The 24,003-nt window shown below is 39.7% G+C and overlaps 1 protein-coding gene across 1 annotated transcript in view; it reads right to left on the bottom strand.

Annotated features, from left to right (window-relative positions):
• The window catches only part of ARHGAP19 (Rho GTPase activating protein 19), a 54,784-nt gene extending 31,253 nt beyond the window's left edge, over window positions 1-23,531 (bottom strand). The window contains exon 1 of the mRNA XM_036769583.1: window positions 23,408-23,531. Coding sequence (XP_036625478.1) covers window positions 23,408-23,463 — 56 coding nt within the window. The 5' untranslated portion in view covers window positions 23,464-23,531. The remainder of the gene's footprint in view (window positions 1-23,407) is intronic.
• Window positions 23,532-24,003: the final 472 nt, after the last annotated feature.

Here is a 24,003-nt window from a genome sequence, read left to right as displayed (position 1 = left end):
TACAACATAAAAATTGGTCATACAAAAACAGGCCATAGTTTGCTGACCCCTGCCCTAGAGACTAAAAACTTTCATTTCCTGAACTCTGGTTCTGAGAAGCTTGGGTAAAAGGGTAGAGCTGCCGGGACCTAAGAAGACTCAATACGTCAATTCAGACTAACTCCAAACATGCCTCACATTAATCCCTGGCCATCTCCTCATCAGCTGCCTTGCTTCATCAAATAGTCTTCCCTCAAAATTAAAAAAAATAAACTAAAACATTTGTTACAGGAACAGCTTTACCACAAGGTCTACTAGAATTCTTAGAAGAAATGAATCAAGAGTTTAAAAATGATTATAAATTAAATGAGAGCTCTAAAAAAAAACCTGGAAATTAAATGTAAACTCTAAAGGAAAGAACTGGAAGGAGAATAATAAGTTTTAAATAGACTATGTGCGAAGACTCAGCCAAAGTAACACTTTTTGAAAATTAGAATGGACCAAACAGAAATCAATGACTCTGTGGGACAAGAAGAAATACCAAAACAAATTGGAAAGATTGAAAAGATAGAAGAAAATATTTCTTATCAAGAACAACTGAACCAGAAAATTGGTCAAGATAGCTCATCTAAGATTCATGAAACTTACTGACAACCAGAGCCAAAAAAGGACTAAATATGTGAACCTTTAATCCTAGGAAGCCTGGGTACCATATTTTTTTAAATTACGAATGAAAACTGTGTGGGACTTTTATAAGCAGAGAGAAAAATGAAAATAGAATCTACTTACTACCTCAAATAAATCCCCAAATGAGAGTTGCCAGGAAAGTCACAGCCAACTCCAGACTTTTCATATTAAAGAAAAAATACTACAAGCAGTCAGAAAGAAAAAGTTCAAATATCAAGGAACCACACTCAAGATTGCACATCTGGGAACTAGCACTTTAAAGGGTGGAAGAACTTAGAATAGTCTAAAAGATAAAATAAAAAGTAAATAATTCACTCAGCAAAACTGAGTATAATCCTAAAGAGGAAAATATAGACATTTAATAAAATAGAGGACTTCCAAGGATCCCTGATGAAAAACTGAGGCTGAGAATAGAAACTAAAATGTAAGGAGAAGAATCAAGAAAAACCTAGAAAAGTAAATATGTTTGAGCAACCGGAAGAAAATAATAATCAAGCATTTACACACTAACAGAAAGAGAAGAAACAAGTGTCCCCTCAGAATCCAAATGTCTTCAAGGGTCATGAAAGGAGTTAAATAAGATAGGACAGCCTGAGAGTAGTTTTGTTTATGTTTTGATAATCTTAAGAGGGAAAGACAAAAGGAGGGAACCTGAAATACATTACATATGCAAGGGGAGAAAGGGAAAGGAAAGGGATGGAATCTACCATCTTACATAACTGGGGTAAGAAGAGTATGCAAACACTAAAGAAGGTGTAGAGGAGCAGGCATCACATGAAACTTACATCTAAACTGGACAAAGAGACAAGGGGGAATTGAATACACACAGCTCCACCATACAAGGAGTACAGAGAATGAGGGAATAAGAAGAGGAGATTCATAAAGGGATTAGTCATAAACAAAACAAACTCCAATGAAAGAACCAGGTTTGGTGGTACACACCTCTAATCCCTGCTACAGACAGGCTCAACCCTGGGGAAGGGGCAGGAGCAGTTGCTGTAAACTGGCCCAGGAAGGATATACAGCTGCTTCTCTTCCTGGGAGTATGCAAACACTCGATCATTTTAGAGTTCTTTCCAGTACCTCGATGTAATTATTTTTCTAGGTTTTCTTGACTCCTGTATTTATAGTTCAGTTTCTATACTTCCCATGCTAATCAGTAACAGGATCAGGCCCCCCAGTAACAGCATGTCCAGCCTGGGGGGCACAGGGTGACCCAATCTCAATAAAATTAAATTTTAAAAGAAAAGGAAAGGGTAAGAACCTGTGATCAGAGACTAAGAAAGGAAGAGAAAAAAGGGCAATAGAACTGAAGCAGGTCAAAATTTCTAAACACTCCACTCTCACCACCATCTTCTTTGTAAAGAGGAGAGCAGGAGGCACAGAGGAAAAGTATAAGAGGATGAAGAGAAATACACCATTATCAGCTATAATCCTGACTGTGAATGGCATCCATGAAGTAAAGGAGGATGGCATTTACTCATCTTTGGTCTTTTTAAAAATGCTTTCTCAATGACTTTAGTACCTGGTTCATGATATTCCTCTCTATCCCATCTCCTGCATCCTTGTGGACTTCAGTACTCAAGTTGAAAATTCCCCCAAATAAGCTAACCACGCAATTCCTCAACTTCTTCAACTCTAATTATTTCCCTGACTCAATCAAACAATATTTCTTGTGGGACACTGGAATAGGTGCTATGAGACGGAGGTACAAAGACTGGAAAAATCCCTCCTCACAATGAGCTTACATCCTAAAAAGGGAGACAACTACAAAAAAGTATACACAGACTTCAACTACAAACCATGGCCATGCCTTAAATATCATCACCTCTCATAACAGTACAGTCTCCAAGGTCCACTCATTTCCAAATTTTCTACTTATCCCAATATCTCACTCTCACTCAACCTACTCTACACCCTTATCATGACCTTTAATCCTTTAGCTTCACTAAACGCCCTCCACATGTAGGACTTCACGTTTGCCACTTTAATGTTTCACTAACTATAACTACTCCTTGCTCCACTCTGCTACTGCCAAACCAGTCTTCTGCTATCACTCAATGGCCTTTCCTTTTCTCATGGTCTCTAAAATCCATTTGTACCATCCTCTAGTCCTCCTTTGGGTTGTCATTTACTTGTCTCCAAGTCATCCTCTCAATTTTTTCAGTAGAGTACCTGCCTCTCTGACCAATCACAGATCCTGACTTGCAAATGGTCATCCTTTAGTAGTCTTTATCATCTGATTCATTACTGCTCCAGAGCTGCTGAACAGTTGAAGAAAATAATGTCTTGAAGCTGATTTTACACACCAAAAATTTATGGTACAAAATCAACCACAGCTGGGATCTCACTGCTGCTCAATAATCCTACTCTGCCATTAGTGATTTATTTCATCCCCCAGAACAACTGTTATAAAACTTTTCCTCTCTCCTCTCGCCAACAGTCATATCCCTATGCTCCAACCTGCCCACAACAAATGACCTAGCCTGCTGCTACACTGAGAAGACTGAGACCACCAATACAATCAGCTTCCTTCTTCAATTCCTTAAAGCTTCTCACACGATTACCCTCTTTATTGTTCGTCCTTTGGTCACAGAGAGAAACCACTACTACTCAAAGCTCTATGGGTACCCTTGGCAACACAGGTCCTTAAGTTCCTCAAATCCAACTACTTTCTCCCTGCCTGATCCTGAACCTTGCTCAAGGAGCCATCCCCTCATTTTCATCATGTCTCTTTTAACGTTCAACATTTCCCACTCAATCTTCCCACTGGACATGATCAGGCTTCCCTGATCCTCAAAAAAAAATAATAATTAAATAAATAAAAAACAACCTTCCCTTAACCCTTCTATTATCATCCAGCCACTCCCCTATCATTCCCCTCCCCTTTACTGATAAATTTATTTAAAAGGCTGTCCAAACCTGATAATGCTCCATATTTACATGGTACTTTAAAATTCACAAAGCATTTTCTTCAAAACCACCCTTTCCAAAAGACAGATGTAAAGGCAAGTTCTGTTACCCATGATTCAGATAATCTGTGCTAAACAAAATATGGTCTTTGCCATTTCATCAGCACCTGCTTTCCCGGATAGGCACTAGCATTCAGGCCGCAAGTCCCTACCTTCATACTTTCTATGCCTATGCTGGGATTGTTCTCCAAGGGAAGTGTCAGAGTAAGAAAACCTCCCAGCTTGCTGAAGCCTCAGCTGCACTCATGATCTCTCTCAGGACACACCCAATCATTCTCCATTCTCAGGCTACTCCCCAAACTCACACTCAGTGAAGGTTCTTCTGATGTCCTGCCTGTGCACCCAAACTGGCATCTAACTCCCTCAAAACCACATAAGTTGTACTTCTTGCTAATTCTCCTAAACACCATGCCCCAGAACTTTTATCACTCCCCTTTCAATGACCTGTGTCCATCTTCCCCATTCAATATCCTAAGAAGGTTTTCTTGGCAAAGATACTGGAGTGGTTTGCCATTCCCTTCTCTAGCTCATTTTACAGATGAGGAAACTGGGGCAAATAGGGTTAAGTGACTTACCCAAGGTCACACAGCTAATAAGTGTCTGAGGACAGATCTAAACTCAGGAAGATGGGTTTTCCTAACTTCAGGCCCAGGACTATCTACCGAGCCACCTGGCTGACCAGGAAACTAGGTGGCTCAGTGCATAGTGTTGGCCTTGAAGTCAAGTCTACAAGCATTTATTAATTGTTCATTATCTGCCAGTGTGTTAAGCAATGGGGATACAAAGAAAGGGAAAGACAGATGCTGCCCTTAAGGAGCTTTTAGTCTAACCAGGGTAAAAAACATGCAAACAACCATGTAGGTCTGACTATGTCATGTCCCTATCCAATAAATTCCAGTGCCTCCCTATTGCTTTTAGGATCAAATCTAAACTCCTTAAGTCCTTTAACAGTCTGGTCCCAAGTGACCTGCCCAACCTTATTACACACTGCTCGCCTCCTTCCTCCCCTGGTTCAGCCAAGCTGGGCTTTTTGCTGACACTCACACAGGACGCTGTCTTCCCTCTGCCTCAGCACTAACTGGCCCCCAAGCCTAGAATACACCCCTCTTCTCACTCCTGACTCTTGGAAGGCTTTGTTTCCTTCAAGCTTCAGCTCTGTCACCATCTTCTACGCGAACCTTTCCTGATCCTCCCAACTACTAATACTTTACCTAACAAATGCTATATACTTTGTTAAAAGATGTGTGTCTATACGTATTGTCTCCCCCATTGGGACATAAGCTCGTTGAGTAATTGTTTCACTTTGTCTTTGAATCCCCAGGGCCTAGCACAGTGCCTGGCACAGGGTACTGTGAGTGAGGAACAAGAAGACCAATCTGGCCAGAATTCAGGAAATGGAGAAATGTATCACGAAGCTGAAAAATTAAATTAGGGCCAGGTTAAGTATGGCTTTAAAAGCCAAACAGAGGCGCTTATGTACAAACCTAAAGAAAAAAGAAAGCCCCTGGATTTTACTGTGTGTCTGTGCTTTAGGAAAATCACCTTAGCAACCATGTGGAAGATGGACTAAGCTGGGGAAAGGCAGGCAGGGAGATCATTTAAGAGGCCACTGCAACAATCCAGGTAAAAGGTGCTGAGAACCTGAACTGGAGTGGTGGCTCCGCGAGCAGAGAGAAGGGGCTGGAGGCAGAGATGACAAGATTTGGTGACAAATGGGATACACGGGGCAAGGAAGAGTGAGGAGTCAAGTCTAACTGCCAGGTTATAAACCTGTGTGACTGGAAGGCTGGCAGTACCCTCAACAGAAATAGGGAAGTTGGGAATAGGAAAAAATAATGAATTTAGCTTTGGGCATTTTGAGTTTGAGATACATATGGGACATCTGGTTTGAAATGTCCAACAGGCAACTGCAGATATGTAAATAAAATAGAGCTTAGGAAAGAGACTAGAGCTACAAATATAAATCTGGGAGACATCTGCATAGAGATGATAAGTGAATTCATGAGAGCTAATGAGGTCACAAAGTGAGAGAGAGGAGGAGAGAGAGAAGAGATGAGAGTCTAAGACAGAGTCTTAGTGTGCACCCACAGTCAGAAGAAGAGATATAGATGATGAATCAGCTGAGGAAAGTGAGAAGGAGCAGTAAGACAAGGAGAAAAATAGGCAAGAAAAACCAGAAGGAAGAAGGTGGTCAGCAGTGTCAAATGCTGCAGGGGAGGATAAGGATTAATAAGAGATCACTGGTAACTCAGGACTAAAAAGGGTTAAGAAATGAGATCAGAGGGTAAACAGCTTTTTTTAGGAGTTTTGTTTTGAAAGGGAGGAGAAAGACAGGATGACAACTTGATGAGATGGTGAGGTCTGAGGATTTTTTAAAGATAGAGGAAACCTGGTATAGGGTAAATAACTAGTAGATGGGAGAGACTGAAGATTATCGAGAATAGGGATGATGCTGGAGAAAACAGCTGGGATTTGTAGCTAGGATCAAAGGTGTGTGTAGGGGGTCAACTTTGTTGAGAAAGGTCATTTCTTCATCAGACCCTGAAGTGAAGAAGGCGATAACATGGGAAGATGTCAAGGGGTTTTGAGATCTAGGGAAGGGGGGAAGAGAGAGCTCACAGAAAATAATCTCTATTTCCTCAGTAAAGTATGAGATGAGGTGCTAAAGAATGAGCTGGTGAGGTAGGGGGAAAAGTGGTACAGGAGGCTTGAAGAGCAGAGTTGGTTTGTAACAGCTTCTGTAGGAAGTAGAATAGAGTCAATTAGGGAGAAGTAAAAAAACTGCCTTACTGCAGTGACAATTCACTTAAGATTAGATAACAAATTTAATGTACAGAAGTATTTATAGCAACATCTTTGTGGTAGCAAAGAATTGGAAACAAAGTAGCTTCCTCATCTCCTGGGGAATGGTTGAACACAATCCTGTATATGAAAGCAAGGGAATATTACTGCTCCATTTAAAAATAAAGAATATAAATCATTCAAAGAAGCTTGGGAAGACATGAAGTGATGCAAAGTAAAGCAAGCAGAGCTAAGAAAACAATCTACATGACAACAAAAATGCAAAGGGAAACAATTCGATGTGACAGAGGCACACCAGCCCTGGAGTTGGGAGGACCTGAGTTCAAATGTGACCTCAGACACTTAGCTGTGCGACCTTGGGCAAGCCATTTAACTCTGACTGCCTCCAAAAAAAAAAAAGAAAGAAAGAAAAAGGAACACTGAAGTGCAGTGAGCAGTCAGTTGACTCCAGAGGACTGGAAAGCAAAGCTAGCTTTCTCCTCTCGGTAGAAAAGTGGGGGACTTTGGGTAAGAAATGAAGCCTTCCTTCAACATCAGACCTAATCAGTGTTTTGCTTTGTTTTGCTGGTGTGGGGGTGTGGTGTAAGGAGGAGGACAGGGCATTGGATTGGAAAGCGGTGTCAATGCTAAAAAAAATCAAAAATGTTAAAAAATAACAATGGAACCCAAGGGAGACATTCATAATGCAAACCAAATCAAATATAAAAAACTATTCTTTATATTCTCCTTCCTTGTTCTTTCTATTCAGAGATGATTTTTCTTATATAAAAATAAGGATGCCTCTAAATCTACGAGTATATAGTTACTGTATGAAGGAAATAAAAGATCTGAGCTAACTTTTCATGCTAAGATGCTGACTGGGACATTCTGTCAATAGAAGTAGTATACTTTTCTCCAATTGCCTAGAGTCCAACAATTTACATGCTTTCTTCTATATTTTTTTTAATTTCAGTTATTTATAGTCAAGAGACAAGCTATAATTCAGCATCATCACCTCCAGAGCATGACTTTATCAATGTTCTAAAGTTAGCATCAGTTTGCCCTCATAAGAACAGACCAAATTTAAGCCACCTATGGCAAATGGTCATTTCTAGTAACACAAGGAGCACTATTAGATCTGCCTTGTTGCTCAGTTAAAACCGTCTCTCTCCCCATCTCCAACCAGAAGCATATAGAGAAATTTAAGTGAGCAGTTAATAGCTACAGATGGGCCCACAAAGATAAGTGAAATACAAGAGAAAAAATATGTGGGGTTCCAAGTACCTAAAATACGTTCTTTTCCCACTTTTCCCTTACTATCCATGTTAATCCGTTTGGTTTATTCTTTCCTTCTTTTCTTTCCTCTCCCTTCCTTCCCCTTCCTATTTTCCAGAACCCCAAAAAGAGGCATGGGTCAGAGGAAGTCCAGGCATTATCACCCACTCCACACATGGAACAGACCCTGAAGGAAGAAGGAAATGGGTACTGAGGGTAGAAGAGCAGGGCCAAGCTTCCTTTGTATCTGCACTATATCCTGAAGCCCCACCGATCTCTTCCCGAAGAAAGCAAAATGACACTCTTTTTAAAAAGGTAAAGATATTACGGAAAACATTTAGGCACCCAGAAATATTTTTGCACCAAAAAAATTTGCTGACTGCTAACTCAGATGATATAGAGAGTTTAAAAATAACTACATTTAACCAAAAACAACTTGCTATTCCACAATATGTTTTTATTTTAAATAAAAAGTTTGTGTTTTAAAGAAAGAATATCAATCTCTTACATGAGTGATGAAAGCTTCTGGCGCGGCATTGGGTGAAGCAGAGAGCTGGAGAAGAGCTTGTTCCTTGTTCACAATGACAAAGACACCCTCGTCTCCCTACCCCAGCACAGCCTGCACAAATTCCAAGCATGCTAAAGGACACAAGAGCATATTATAGACCCTGAAAGGCAACACTTGTTGGGCACTGGGTATTGGTCTGCATGTAGGAACAAAACAGAAATGAAAAGCTGGACAAATTGACTCCATTTGCCAATGATCCATGTAAACAGAGATTAATGGAAATCATTATCACTGATAAAAATTTCTCCAAATTAGAAAATATAGCTATCAAAAAATTTTCAAGAAGAAAAAAATAATTACAAGTAGCTTAGGCCTAAATCTTAGCTCACTATGTGACTACTACAATTTAATGGGAATAGAACTGAAGATTAAAAACCTGGCATCAAACACCTGGAGATAATTAAACCCATGGAAACTGATGACAGAGAAGGGGGCTTGGGCACATTCACAGTTTGGAGGTGGTATATGGATAATAACTCAGCAAAGGAGAATGAGGGAACAGTCAGACAGGTAGGAGAGACCCAAGCAAGGGAAGGCTCACAAAAACAGAAAGGTCAAAGTCTCCAGGAGGAGAGGAATATCAATAATATCAAATGCAGCACAGAAATCAGAAAGAATGACCCTTGAGAAAAGGAATTTACATATGAAACCAGTGATAACTTTGGGTGGGAGGTCAATTTCAGTTATGTTGCAAGGGGTTGAGAAATAAGTGGGAGATGACAAAGAGGTAAGAAGCATAAGTAGCTTTCTCTAGGAGTTTGGCTGGGAAAGAAAGGAAAAGCAAAGGGATACAGCTTCCTCCCTGTATGAAGGCTCCTCATAGTGATCTTTCATGGATTACCCCCTTTTCCAATCCTTAAACAGACATGCCCACCAAAGCTACCCCTGGCCTCCTCTTCCCCCATTACCTTCCTTCCCAAAGTGAGCAAACCTAGCACCAGTGCCTTGCACACAGAAGGCACTTAATAAATATTTGTTGGCCAAAATTAAGATATGCCCACCCTTTAAAAAAAAAAAGTTTCATTCAATTTTATTTTGTTTTTAGGTTCATATTCTCTCTGTCCCAGCTTCCTCCTCCCACATTGAGAAAGATGGAAAACAAAACCCATTACAAATATGTAGTCAAGCAAAACAAAGCCTCACCTTGGACATATCCAAAATAGATCACACACACACACACACACACACACACACACACACACACACACACGAGTTATTGGGGGAGGGGGGGCCTCAATGCACACTCTGACTCCATTACTTCAAAATCGGAGGTTGGTATCATGAGTCCTCTAGAATTGTGGTTGGTTATTGCTATGAGAAACATTCTATATGTAAGGAGGATTTTGTTATCCTTTTAGAGTTCAGTTTCTCAGGATACATGGCCATAGCAATGTCTAGTTTCCAGAATAGCCCCAAGGATCCTAGATAGTAATCACTAAAATCACAGTGATAGGCAGTCCTACTGAGGCTGTGCAGTGAGATATAGGGGTGACATAATTGATATTTACTACGCTTGCAAAGAATGACGATATTGCTAAAGTTAACCTGTGAGCTTAATGCTGGTAAGATGCCTTCTTTGTTTGTTGCCCTATAAAGTAAGTGGGCACTGGTCAATGAGTGGGGAATCCACAGGGAAGAAAGCACAGGAGGCCAGGGGTAGCCTTGGTGGGCATGTCTGTTTAAGGATTGGAAAAGGGGGTAATCCATGAAAGATCACTATGAGGAGCCTTCATACAGGGAGGAAGCTGTATCCCTTTGTTTTTCCTTTCTTTCCCAGCCAAACTCCTAGAAAAAGCTACTTATGCTTCTTACCTCTTTGTTGTCTCCCACTTATTTCTCACCCCCTTGTGTGTACCCTGACCAGCCCCCATCAAGGCTTGAAGGGATTTAGGGGAGTACACAAGCTGTGTAGGGCTTCTCACCTGTCCCTGCTGAGAAGGGTGATTAGGGAATGATGTAGAAGCTGGTTTTCCCATTATCAACAACATTCTGAGAAGACTAGACTAGAATAAAGCTGATTATTAACCCCTCTTAAGGTATCTGCCTGTCTGACCAGATCAAGAGTGAACCTGTAAGAGGCTGGAGTCTGAAACCTCCAGTGCCTCTTCTGTATTTTCTGTGAAACACATGCTCACTCTAGAAAGAACAATACTTGTTGTGAAGTGAGGAAAGTTCTCATTTTATTTTACATTCCTAGTGAATGAGTAGCTTCCAAATGAAGTACACTTGCTCAGACAAGTGCAACGCTTTTTATGCTGTTCCCAATTCGAATTTCCCCCCCTTGCTCTGCATTGGCTAGATGCAACCTCTTGAATCGCCCACTTTATGTCCTCTTACTTGATATGTTCCCTCTCAAGCAGTTTGTTAAGCTCGAGTACAGGCTTCTAGCCTTTTACATGATCAGAAGTTTGGTTCTGCTACGTCACAGCTCTGATTAGAACCAATCACCTTTGACTTACATTCTGTTATCACTCCAAGATGGGAGTAGTTTTAATCCTGTGGAAACAGAATTCCTTCTGTTTCTCACATTGCATTGATCAGAGCACCTACGTGTTCCGAGTTGTCTTTACAATATTTTTATTATTCTATAAATTGTTCTGCTCACTTCACTTTTCATAAGTTCATACAAGTCTTCTCAGGTTTCTTTGAAACTATCCCCTTCATCATTTCTTACAGGACAATAGAATTCTATCACATTTTGTAGATTATAACTTGTTCATCCTTTCTCCACTTGATGGGCACTCCCACCCCATCAGCTTCCAATTCTTTGCCATAATAAAAAAGAGCTGCTATAAATATGTTTGTAGATATAGGCTCTTTTCCTCTTTCTCTGATCTCTTTGAGGTATAGACCTACTGGTAGTACCACTCAGCCAAGAGGTACATTAAATTTAACTGCTCTGAGGGCATGGTTCCAAATTGACTTCTAGAATGGCCAATGTCCACCCCTTTTTCTTCATTTTCTTCCCTCCCCTACTCGACATAGGATATTATCATTACTAAGTATCTGTTTATATATGAGCCTGTCTCTTGCATTGCTTACTGACCAAATCCATTTTTTATGTTTTTCCTCTATTTGTCCATGCTGACTTTTTTTTATAATTAAGATTTTTTATTTTTAGTTTACAACACTCAGTTCCACATAATTTTAAGTTCCAGATTTTCTTCCCCCCTCACTCCCCAAGATGGCATGGAATCCAATATATCTTCTACATATAACTTCGCATTGAACTTATTTACACAATAGTCAAGTCGTAAAGAATTATGCCCAATGGAACGAATCATGAGAAAGAAGAAACAAAACAAAAAAAAAAAAAAAACCAAGGGAAAAAAATTGAGAGCATACAGTGTGCCTCAATCTGCAGACTCCATAGTTCTTTCTTTGGATGTAGATAGCTCTCTCCATCATGAGTCCTTTGGAGTTGTCTTTGAACATTGAATTGCTGAGAAGAGCCAAATCTATCAGGGTTAGTCTTCACAGAATCCATATCTCTCTGGTTGTGGTTGTGTATAATGTTCTCCTGGTTCTGCTCCACTCACTCAGCATTATATTGTGTAGGCTTTTCCAGGTTATTATAAAGTCCATATCTTCCCCATTTCTTATAGCACAATAGTATTCCATTACCTTCATATACCACAACTAGCTCAGCCATTCCCCAATTGATGGGCATTCCCCTGATTTTCAATTCTTTGCTACTACAAAAAGAGCCGCTATGAATATTTTTGTACATATGGGTCCTTTTCCCACTTGTGTGATCTCTTTGGGATACAACCCTGGAAGTGGTATTGCTGGATCAAAGGGTATGAACATTTTTATAGCCCTTTGAGCATAGTTCCAAATTGCTCCCCAGAATGGCTAGATCAGTTCACAACTCCACCAGCAATGTAACAATGTTCCAATTTTCCCACATCCTCTCCAGCATTTATCATTTTCCCGTTTTGTCATTTTAGCCAATCTGACAGGAGATGTGGTACCTAAGAGTTGATTTGATTTGTATTTCTCTAGTCAGTAGTGATTTCAAGCATTTTTTCATATACCTACAGATATCTTTAATTTCTTCCTCTGAAAAATGCCTGTTCATATCCTTTGACCATTTCTCAATTCAGGAATGACTTGTATTCCTATAAATTTGGCTCAGTTCCCTGTATATTTTAGAGATGAGGCCTTTATCAGAGACATTAGTTGTAAAGATTTTCTCCCAATTTTCTGCTTCCCTCCTAATCTTCAGTGCATTGGCTTTTTTTAAACAAAAATTTCAATTTAACATAATCAAAATTATCCATTTTGCATTTTATAATAATCTCTATCTCTTGTTGTGTCATGAATTCTTTGCTTTTCCATAAATCTGATAAGTAAACTATTCCTTGCTTTCCCAAACTGCTTATAGTATCAGCCTTTATTCCTAAATCATGAACCCATTTTGACTTTATTTTGGTATATGGTGCAAGATATTGGTCTATGCCCAGTTTCTGCCCTACCATTTTCCAATTTTCCCAGTAGTTTTTGTGAAATAGTGAATTCTTAGCCCAGAAGCTGGATTCTTTGGGTTTACCAAAGAGTAGATTGCTACAGTCGTTGACTACTGCGTCTTACGTATCTATCCTATTCCACTGATCCACAACTGTTTCTTAGCCAGTACCAGGTAGTTTTGATGACTGCTGCTTTATAGTACAGTTTATTATCTGGTATGGCTAGGCTACCTTCCCTAGCATTACTTTTTATTAATTCCCTAGATATTCTAGACCTCTTGCTCTTCCAAATGAATTTTGCTATTATTTTATCCAGCTCTGTAAAATAATTTTTTGGTAGTTCGAATGGTATGGCATTGAATAGACAAATTTAGGTAAAATTATCATTATTATTATATTAGCTTGGCCTAACCATGAGCAACTGATATTTTTCCATTTATTTAGATCTGACTTTATTCATGTAAAGAGTGTGAAGAGTGTTTCATAATTATGTTCATATAGGCCCTAGGTTTGTCTTGGCAGATAGACTCCCAAATATTTTATAGTGTCTACAGTAACTTTGAATGGAATTTCTCTTTCTATTTCTTGCTGTTGGGCTTTGTTAGTAAAGGAATGCTGAGGATTTATGTGGGTTTATTTTATATCCTGCAACTTTGCTAAAGTTGTTTATTATTTCAAGTAGTTTTTTACTTGATTCTCTAGGATTCTCTAAGTAAATCATCATATCATCTGCAAAAAGTGATAGTTTAGTTTCTTCTTTGCCTGCTCTAATTCCTTCAGTTTCTTTTTCTTCTCTTATTGCTACAGCTAACATTTCTAGTACCAAATTGAATAGTAGGGGCGATAGTGGACATCCTTGCGTCACCCCTGATCTTATTGGGAATTCATCTAGCTTATCCCCATAACAAATAATACTTGCTGATGGTTTTAGGTAGATGCTATTTATAATTTTAAGGAAGGCTCCATTTATTCCTATGCTTTCTAGTGTTTTTAATAGGAATGGGTGTTGTATTTTGTCAAAGGCTTTTTCTGCATCTATTGAGATGATTATATGGTTTCTGCTAGTTTTGTTGTTGATATGTTCAATTATGCTGATAGTTTTCCTAATATTGAACCAGCCTTGCATTCCTGGAATAAATCTTACCTGGTTGTAGTGTATAATTCTCATGATAAGTTGCTGCAATCTTTTTGCCAATATTTTATTTAAAATTTTTGCATCAATATTCACTAGGGAAATTGGTCTATAATTTTCTTTCTCTGTTTTGACTCTTCCTGGTTTGGGTATTAGTACCACATTTGTCTCACAAAAAGAATTTGGTAGGACTCCTTCTTCACCTATTTTCCCAAATAGTCTATAAAGTATAGGAATTAATTTTTCTTTACATGTTTGATAAAATTCACATGTAAAACCATCTGGCCCTGGAGATTTTTTCCTAGGGAGTTCATTGATGGCTTGCTTGATTTCTTTTTCTGAGATGGGGTTATTTAGGAATTTTACTTCCTCTTCTGTTAACCTGGGCAATTTATATTTTTGTATATATTCATCCATATCCCTGAGGTTGTCAAATTTATGGGCATACAATTGGGCAAAATAATTCCTAATTATTGTTTTAACTTCCTCTTCATTGGAGGTGAATTCACCCTTTTCATTTTTGATACTGGTAATTTGATTTTCTTTTTTTTTAATCAAATTGACCAAAGGTTTATCAATTTTATTGGTTTTTTTCATAAAACCAGCTCTTGGTTTTATTTATTAATTCAACAGTTTTCTTGATTTCAATTTTATTAATCTCTCCTTTGATTTTCAGTATTTTTAATTTGGCATTTAATTGAGGATTTTCAATTTGTTCTTTTTCTAGCTTTTTCAGTTGCCATGCTGACTTTTTAATTGAAAGGTCTTCAATAACAGAAACTACTTTACATTCACAGAATCAAAGAGTTTCAAAGTTGAATGGACCTCAATAATCATCTAGGCTAATTCATATCTGAAAAACACATGCCCTCTATAACAAATATAATAGTCATCCAATCTTCACTTGAAGACTTCCAGCAATAAGGAACCCACTCACTGCCTCCCAAAGCAGTCTATTTCACCCTTGTATCGCTGTTTTTATTTTTTTATTAAGTTTTTTTGGTCTTTTTTCCATCAACAAAATTTTCTGTAACATCCATTCCTCATCCTCCAACACAGAGCCACCTGATATAACATTTTTAAAGACAAAAAAAGAAAAAAACTGGCAAAACTGATCAATGCATCAAAAAAAGTATGAAAATATGTGCAATGTACCAAACTTGTGGACCTTCCATTTCTGGCAAAAGGGTGGAGTGACAGTATCTTCTTATAGTTCTTCTTTGAAGACATGCTTTTTTTAGTTTTTTTGTGGTTCACTCTGCATCAATTAACATAGATCTTTCCATGCTTCTCAGTATGAATCATATTCATCACTTGTTGTAACACAATAATATTTTATTACATTCATGTACCACAATTTGCTTAACCATTCCCCACCAATCAATGGCCATTTACTTTGATTTCCAAGTTATTGCTATCAGAAAAAGTGCTGCTATGAATACTTTGGTGTATAGAGATACTTTATTCTTATCAATGACTTCCTTGGAGAGTTAAGCCTAGAAATGGAATCTCTGAGTCAGAGTATGATCATTTTAGTCATCATATTTGCATAATTCCAAACTGCTTTCCAAAATGGCTGTATTAATTAACAGCTTTGCCAACAAAGTAACAATGTGCTTATCTTCCCACAATTTCTTAACACTGACTATTTTCATTTTTTGTCATCTTTTCCAATTTTCAGGGAGTGAGGCAAAATTCAGAACTGTTTTGATCTGCATTACTCTTATTCTTAGTAATTTGGAGTATTCTTTCATGTGGTTTTTAATAGTTTAGGATTCTTCTGAGAACCGTTTTTCATATTCTTTATCACTTATCTAATTAGGAATGGCTTTTAGTCAGATAGAGATAGAGACCTAGAGATAGAAATATAGCACTTAGCACTGTGCCTAGAATTTGGTAGGTACTTAATAAATGTTTATTAATTGATACATCAATATATACATATCTGTTCACTGTTTATATATCTTATATACCAAATTCTTATCAAAAAATTTGATAGAAAGATTTTTTTCCCATTCAACCATTTTCTTTCTTACTCTAGGTACAATAATTTTGTTTATACAAAAGTTTTTCGGTTTCATGTAATCAAATTTATCTATTTTATCTTTTGTAATTGCCTCTTCCTTGTTTAATTAAAACTGTATCTCCTACCCATAGCTGTGAAAAACATATGATACGCTTCTCTTCTAATTTTTAAACAAGCTCTAAAAAAGAAAAAAAACTTCAGACCCCAGAAGAAAACCTCCTGATTTTGGTCTAGTCCCTCCTTTTACAGGGGAAGAATAACAAAGGCCACAAAGGCTATTAAATGACTTGTGCAAAATCACAGGTAGTTTATGGCAGAGCTGAGATCAGACATCAGATTCAGTCATCTTGCTCTAAGTCTCGTTCTTTTCCCTTACACCATGCTACCCTCTTATTGACCTTGAGATGATGAAGACACGAGCAACATGAGAATAAAAGGAATCAGGAAATCAGGGTTCCAATCCTGGCTCTGCCTAACTAAAAGGCTGAATGACTTTGGGCAAGTAATTTTACTGTTCCCTTATCTACAAAATGATAGGGCTATAGACGGTCATCTCTAAGGCCTCTTCTACCTCTAACAGTCTATGGGGAGAGGGTTATAGCTAGAGATAATGAGACCTGGGAAGTATTCACAGAGTAATATTTGATCTCAGTGGATTAAATATAAAGTGAAAAGAACAGAGGATCAAAAACTAAACTTTGGAGAGACACCCATAGTCAAACATCAGGAAGAAGAGTCAAAAAACTAGTAAAGGAAGTCAAGGAGGCAGGAAAAGGACCAAGACAATGAGTCATAGAGATCAAGGGAAGGAGTTTAAAGAAGTATGTTCAGTGTCAAACAATAATGAGGGACGGATGTTCAATTCAAGAAACACTTATAAAGAATACATAAAGAAGGCAAAGAAGAATGAGAGCTGGGAAAAGACCATTGGACTTGGAAATAAAGTGTTTACTCTCCTAAAAATTTTCAGCAAAAACCAGGACATAAAGTAGTTTTCAGTCCCAATTGTTTTTGTTTACCATCCCCCTACCAACTCACTCCAGTGGACAGGAGCTCCTGACTCCCTTTGGATGACAATGGAGGTACTATTTTATCCTGGGCTACAAGAACCCCAGTAAGCCTGAGGGGGGATTTGGGGTCCAGTCCAGGGAAAGAGGTATCATGACATAGCACAGACTCCAGTACCTCAGAAAACTTTTCTGCTAAATTGAAAAGAAGGATTCCCTGTAGGTGGCTCCTTAGCATTGAAATTGTCTCAGAATCCCTATTCCCTTTTCATAGAATACTAGAGTTCCCCAGGATGCTGTCAATCAACCAATCAACAATGTTTATTAAGCTTTAACTATTCAGGAGGCATGGCTCTAGGCACTGGGGACAGAGACAAGGTGGAACAGTTCTTGCCTTTGAGGAATGTACAGTCTAGCTTAGACTGCACACATATATACATGCACAACATATGCAAAATTGATACAAGATAATGGGGGGAACTGGGTAGACTAGAAAGGGCTTCATAAAGAAGGCAGCACTTGAAATGAGCCCTGAAGGAAACTAGGGATTCTACAAGGATGAGATGAGGAAGCAGTGCCTTCCAGATGTGAGGGACACCTAATCCAAGGGCAGGGAGACAGGAGATGGAGGGACTACTGTATGTGAAAAGTACAAAGACCGGTTAGACTGGAACAGAGAATGTGTGAAGGAGAAGAATGTGTAATAAGGCTGAAAAGATAGCTTGAGGCCACCTTGTAAAAGTCTTAAACCACCAAAGAAAAGTTTTTATTTGATCCCAGAAATAACAGGGACTGGAATTTAGCAAGTAGGGAACTGACATGGATGGACTCACGCTTTAGGAAAATCACCTTGGCAAATATGAGAAGGATAGAATGGGGAAAGCCTTGAAGAAAGAAGATCAATTAATAGGCTATTACAAGAGTAGAGGTGAGAGGTAATGAGAACCTAAACCAGGGTAACCTAGAACATATAGTTATACATTCCTAAAATATATACTGCCTAGAAAAGGATACTTTAACCAAACAGAATCATTTTTCCAAGCTCCAGGTGCCTATACGGTAGCACTAACAATTTCTAACTGAATTTTTATGTTATACCTATTTAAGGGCCCTAGAAAGACCTAGATTGAAGCATTTTCCTAACAATCACAAAAAGATGTGTTCAATTTCTCAGGATAATAGTGAAGACACAAAGTAATAGCTAGATGACCTAACTGCACTACACGATGTACTTGACTAATGCAGAAAATTCCTGGCTTACCCCACTAATTCTAATCACATTATTTATCTTTGTGGCTTGGCAGAGTATAAATAAAACATCTGTAAGAACAATTAAAGACTCTTATCACCCCAATCACCTACCCACCCTGGGAAAAGAAAGCTTTTCTATAACACTTTGGAAATAAAATCAAATTTGCCTACGTGTCACTACCCTGTGCCAGAATCTAAAGTTGCTGGCTGGAGTCCACTCGCTGCAAGATAAATATCTCCCAGATGCACTCCATAATGAAGAGGAAGCAAAAAAAAAATCTTCCCTGAATTCATTCATGGCACCCAGTGAAGTATTATACACGCTGGAGATGAATGATGAGTAATTAAGTACCAATAGGTTTGCATAAGTCTTCCCATTTTGCCAGAAAGTAGATATACTTTCTGGGTATACACAGATGAGAGGATTTTCCAAGTTACAGACAGCAATTTACCCCATCCCATACTAATAGACTCGAAAACTTGGACTATTTTATAGCCTCATCAACCAGTAGTTCTGGGTTACTTGCCCCACCTGGTGGCCAGGGTGAGAAGCTAGCCAGCCCTCTCAAAACCTCTTTTTTTTTCTCAGGGAGATCATGCTGGGGTACTTTCACTTTTTCTACCACAAAATCTCATATTTGGAAAGGTCTTAGAGATAATCTATTGCAAACTGTACCTAAAGAGGAATCTTCTCTCCATCATCTGTTTCGTGTTCATCCTCCATATCTTAAAGAACTATTATAGTGATAGTAAGCCAACTACCTCCCCCAGAAAATGTAGAGTGGGTTAAGAAGTTTTTCCTTACATCGAACCCAAATCTGCCTAGAGGCAATTGCTATCAATTGCTCCAACTTCTGTTCTCTGGGGCAAGCAGAGTAAGTCTAGTTCCTGTGCTTGAAAGCCTTAGAAATACTTGAAGAGAACTCAGTAAGTCAATGGTGTTATCTGGTAGTCACCATACATACGTGAGAGAGGTGATGATTCCATTTCACTCTGTCCTAGCCAGACCACACCAGAATATTGATAAGTTCTAGACACATTCTAGGAAGGACATTTACAGAGAGTGCCCCAAAAAAGGGACAACTAGGAAGGAAAGACCTTAAATCAGACTCTATAAGGACCAACTGAATGAACTAAAGATGTTTGGCCCAGAGAAGACAAGATGTACGGAAAACATGACACTTGTTTTCAACAATTTGAAGGATGGTCATATGGAAGACAGATAGAATTGTCCTGTGTGGCCCCAGAAAGCAGATCTAGAAACAGTAAGTATAAGTTGCAGAGACAGACTTAGCCTTGATATTAAAAAAAGCTTCCTTAGAAGCTAAGAAGCTAACTAAAAAATCAAATAAATAAACAAACAGATAAATGAATAAATAAAAACTAACTAAAAAATTCCCTAAAAAGGAAATGGTAAGTTTGGCATGACCTGCTCTTAATGAAACCAGGAATGAACATTTAATCAATGTTTCCCTTTCTAAATCTAAAGCTCACCACCCTTTGGAACCTTACAACACAGTATAGACATACATTAGATATGTATAAGTAGAAAGCAGTTAAAATTATCTCTGCTGATGATGTATGGTAGTTTATTTGGAAAATCCTAGGGAATCTTCGAGGATACTAACTGAGACAATAACTTCAGCAAAGCTGCAGGCTATCAAGTAAATCCTCAAAAATCAACAGCATTTCTACATAATAACAAAACACAAGAAGCAATAATAGAGGGGAAGTCCTATTCCAAATAACTACAATATGCATAAAATGTTGGGGGATCAACCTCCCAAAGGGTAAAAAAGACTTGTATAGATTCAATTGCAAAATGCTCTTTAAAGAAAGAAAGAAAACTTAAATAGCTGAAGCAATATTCAATGCTCATGGCTAGGCCGTGCCAATAAAACAAAAATGACAATATTACCAAAATTAATTTATACTTTTAATGCTATGCCAATCAAATTACCAAGTAGATACATAACAGAACTTGATAAAATAACAACAAAATTCATTCGGAAAAACAAAAGATCTAGAATATCAAGGGAAATGATGAAAAAAAGTAAGGACAAAGGCATAACAGCACTTCCAGACCTCTAATATAAAGCAGCAGTTATCGAAACCATCTGGTAGGCTAAAGGGCAGAGAAATGGATCAATTGCACAGAATAGACAACAAAGACTCAGAAGCAGAGAATTCAATAATCCGGTGTTCGATAAAGTAAAAAGCATAAATTATCTGGGGAAATACTCCCTATTTGGTAAAAACTGCTGGGAAAACTGGTAAGTAGTACGGCAGAAATTAGGCTTAGACTAACACCTCCTCACACCACACTCCACAATTCATCCTAAATGGATAGATGATGTTAATATTAATGATCAGGTTATAAAAACAATTAGAAGAGAAATGGATCATATACCTCTCACAGCTATGGGTAGGAGACGTTATTCTTAACCAAAGAAGAGATAGAGGCAATTACGACAGATGTAAGAAAAAGAAAATATCAATTAAACAAAGTATGTGGATAAATAGGATCATGTGATAAATTTATAGTAGCAATATAAAGTGCTGCCAAGAGAACAGATGAGGAAGAGATCACTTCCGGCTCTGAGAGGGGTTGGAGCAGGAAATGTGGAATCAAGAAAGCTTCACAGAGGAGTAAGAAAGTGTGGAACTACCGCAACCAGCCCTCCACCCCCATCTTCCATCACCTCTTTAGCATCTTCAGGCCATTTTTCTTTAACTGCTTCCTCTAATGGAAAATATTTCAGCAACTATATAAAATAAATAGACTTCTGAAGCTAAACTGAGAACCTAGCCACCATTTATAGTGGTGTTTTTATTGGAAAAACAAATTCTGGCTTCTAAACAATCTGTTGTCGCTGTTCAGTCGTGTCTGATTCTTCCTGATCCCATTTAGGGTTTTCTTGGCAGAGATACTGGAGTGGTTCGCCATTTCCTTCTCCAGCTCATTTTACAGATGAGGAAACTGAGGCAAACAGGGTTAAGTGACTTGCCCAGGGTCACACTGCTAATCAGTGTCTGAGGCCAGATTTGAACTCAAAGAAGATGAGTCTTCCTGACTCCAAGCCCAGTGCCCTATCCACTTCCCCACCTAGCTGCCCTCTAGACAATCTAGAGATAAATTTTTGGAACAAAACCTGATTGTAAATTATGGATTAAAGAAGGCCTGCTCAGACCAAAATAAGAGGTACAGAAAGGAGGATAAATGAAGATGAACCAAAGGAGCCAAATGTAGACAGCACTAACAACGATAGCTCACATTATATGGTATTTAACAGTTTACAAAATGCTTTCCTCAGAACAACCCAGTGAATAGGTAATGCAAGTATTATTACCCCCATTTTGTCCTGAGGAAACTGAGACCAAGAGAAGCTCATGTGGCCTGTTAGCACCAGAGATGGAGCTCCAGCACAGGCCTCCTGACTTACGGTCCAATGTACTTCTCACTAGACCATGTGCGGATAGTAAAAGGTACAAAGGTTACCGCTTGGTATTCTAAAAGCACACTAGGCTAAAAACCCCTACAGATGGAAATATAAACCAACACCTCCAACCACTGTTGTCATCAGTCACTATTTCATCTAGGTATTTTAAAAAATAAGTAATAATCTCAACACACTCATCACTACCAAAAAAGTAATTACTGGATTTAATTATCTCACAAACCAAACGTCACCATCAGGAGATTCTGTAATCCCTATGGTAGGGGTGAAAACAACGTGACCATGTGACAACAGGCCGAGTCACATCATTGAAGACTTCGTAATTAGACATTTCCTTAACTTCGTCCTCTCTACTCTCTAGAAATACCTGGGATAAAGTCCAAGACAAGCCTATGTCACAGCAAATTCTGCTCTGTATTGTGTTTGCTTATCCTGGCGAAGATCTTAAACTCTAAAATTCCCATCTCTGGTGAAAAATCTGCTGCACCCAACCTAATCTTCACAGAAACCGCTCATTGTGACCTCAATGAATCAAGCAACCAACAAGCAATAAAGTGTCTATAATATACCAAGTTCTATAAATGGCACTGGTGTAAACAATACAAAAGTAAAACTTCAATTCCTGCCCTCAGTGAGTTTACGTTCTATTAGGAGGATACAACATGTTCACAGATAAGTACCTACAATAGAACTAATGCCTCCTGTAAGGCACCTAGAGGGAGGGAAGGAGTGTGTGTGTGTGCGTGCCTGTGTGTAGTTGAATCTTTACTTGTTTGCAGATTGCCTCACTCATCAGACTATGAGTTCCTGGAGAAGAGAGATTTTCTTTGTATCTCTGGTGTTTAGCACAGTGCCTGGTGCTTAATGAATGCTCCTTGACTTTAAAAGCCAAATACAGAATTTTCTATTTGATGCTGGGCGCCTCTGGGCCACTGCAGGTAACGGACTCTCAAGGCCATGGGGTCAGACCTCCTCCACTGTGGGAAAATCCCTCTGGCAGCTGGGTGTAGACTCCTGGAGTGGGAACCCCCCCTGAGGCCAGGAGCCCCACGTGAGGGCTGAGGAGGGTGACAGCGCCTGACCCGGGGCAGCAGCAGTGCAGAGACGCGGTGAGGACAGAAAAGATTACTGGACAGACTGGATATTGGGGCAGTGGGAGTAAAGATCCCAGGATGACAGTCTAGTTTGCAAGCCTGAGTGACTGGGAGGATGGTGGTACCCCCGACATTAACAGGGAAGCCAGGAGAGGAAGATTTATTGAGGGGCGGGGGTCCCGCAAAATACTGAGCTCTGTTTAGGACGTGACTTTGAGACGCCATCCAGCTGGAACTGGCCGGCAGACAGCTGGTGATGCGAGGCTGGAGCTCAGGACAGAGGCTAGCGCTGGCTCTAGCCATCAGAGCATCAATTTCGTCGATATGCAAATGAAATCCACGGAAGCCAATGAGATCGTCGCGGGAGATGGAGTGGGGGGAGGAGAAGAGATGAGAGTCGCCAGGGAAGAGGCTAAAAAGACACCCGCAGCCCAGAAGCCTGAGGATGAGGAGGAGCGGAGGGGTCAACGTAGGGCGCGTGCGCAGAGGGCAGGGTGTGCGCCCAGCAGGGCCGAGCCGCGCCCCGGCCGCTGCCCACCTACCGCCCCAGCGAGCCGCCGTTACTACGGACGCGCCGCCTCCGCAGATTCCGGCTGGAGGGAGAAAGAAAAACCCTCCCGTGGCGCCGGCGCCGGGCCCCGAGGCAGCAGCAGCCTCCACCCCGCGACTCGGGCTCCGGGGGAGGGTCGTCTCAGGAACCTCACTCACCGTCTCTTCTGTCCCTGATATTGCAACTCCCCGTCGCTGTTCGACTCAGTCGCCATCTTTGTAATCACCCTCAGCCTCTCCTCCGGCCCACGGGCCCGCCTTCCGCTCCTCCTTATTGGCTCACAGTCTCAAACTTCTTGCAGGGGATTGGCTGAGGGCGGCCTGCTCCTGAGCCGCCCTTCCCATTGGTCTATTCAAATAACCGACCGCCCCGCGCTAACGTGGAATTCGGGTCCGAGCGTGCCTCGGCTCTGAGCGCTTCGGGCGCCCGCCTTGAACTTGAGGCCGGAAATGCCCACGAATATTGATAACGTTTGCTGAAGCAAACCTGCCTAATTGCGTCTGGTGGGATTTCCCGTCCTCTCCCACTTCTTTTGTTCCGTCTACATTGTTCACGAATTCCTTCCCCTGGTTTTTTTTTACCGTTCAAGACCTATATTAGGCACCTACTATGTGCACGACTCTGGGGAGTCAAAGAGAAAAAAAAGTGACACATTCACCGGCCCTCGAATTGCTTGCAGTATATAGTAAGAGGACAGAGAGGGAGACACAAGTAAAATTATTTTCTAAAGGGATCTTTTGTGGGTTTTGTTTTG

Source organism: Trichosurus vulpecula, chromosome 8 (genome assembly GCF_011100635.1).
Source record: "Trichosurus vulpecula isolate mTriVul1 chromosome 8, mTriVul1.pri, whole genome shotgun sequence".
In the NCBI taxonomy this organism is placed as follows: Eukaryota; Metazoa; Chordata; class Mammalia; order Diprotodontia; family Phalangeridae; genus Trichosurus; species Trichosurus vulpecula.
This window is presented reverse-complemented; position numbering and strand designations above follow the sequence as displayed.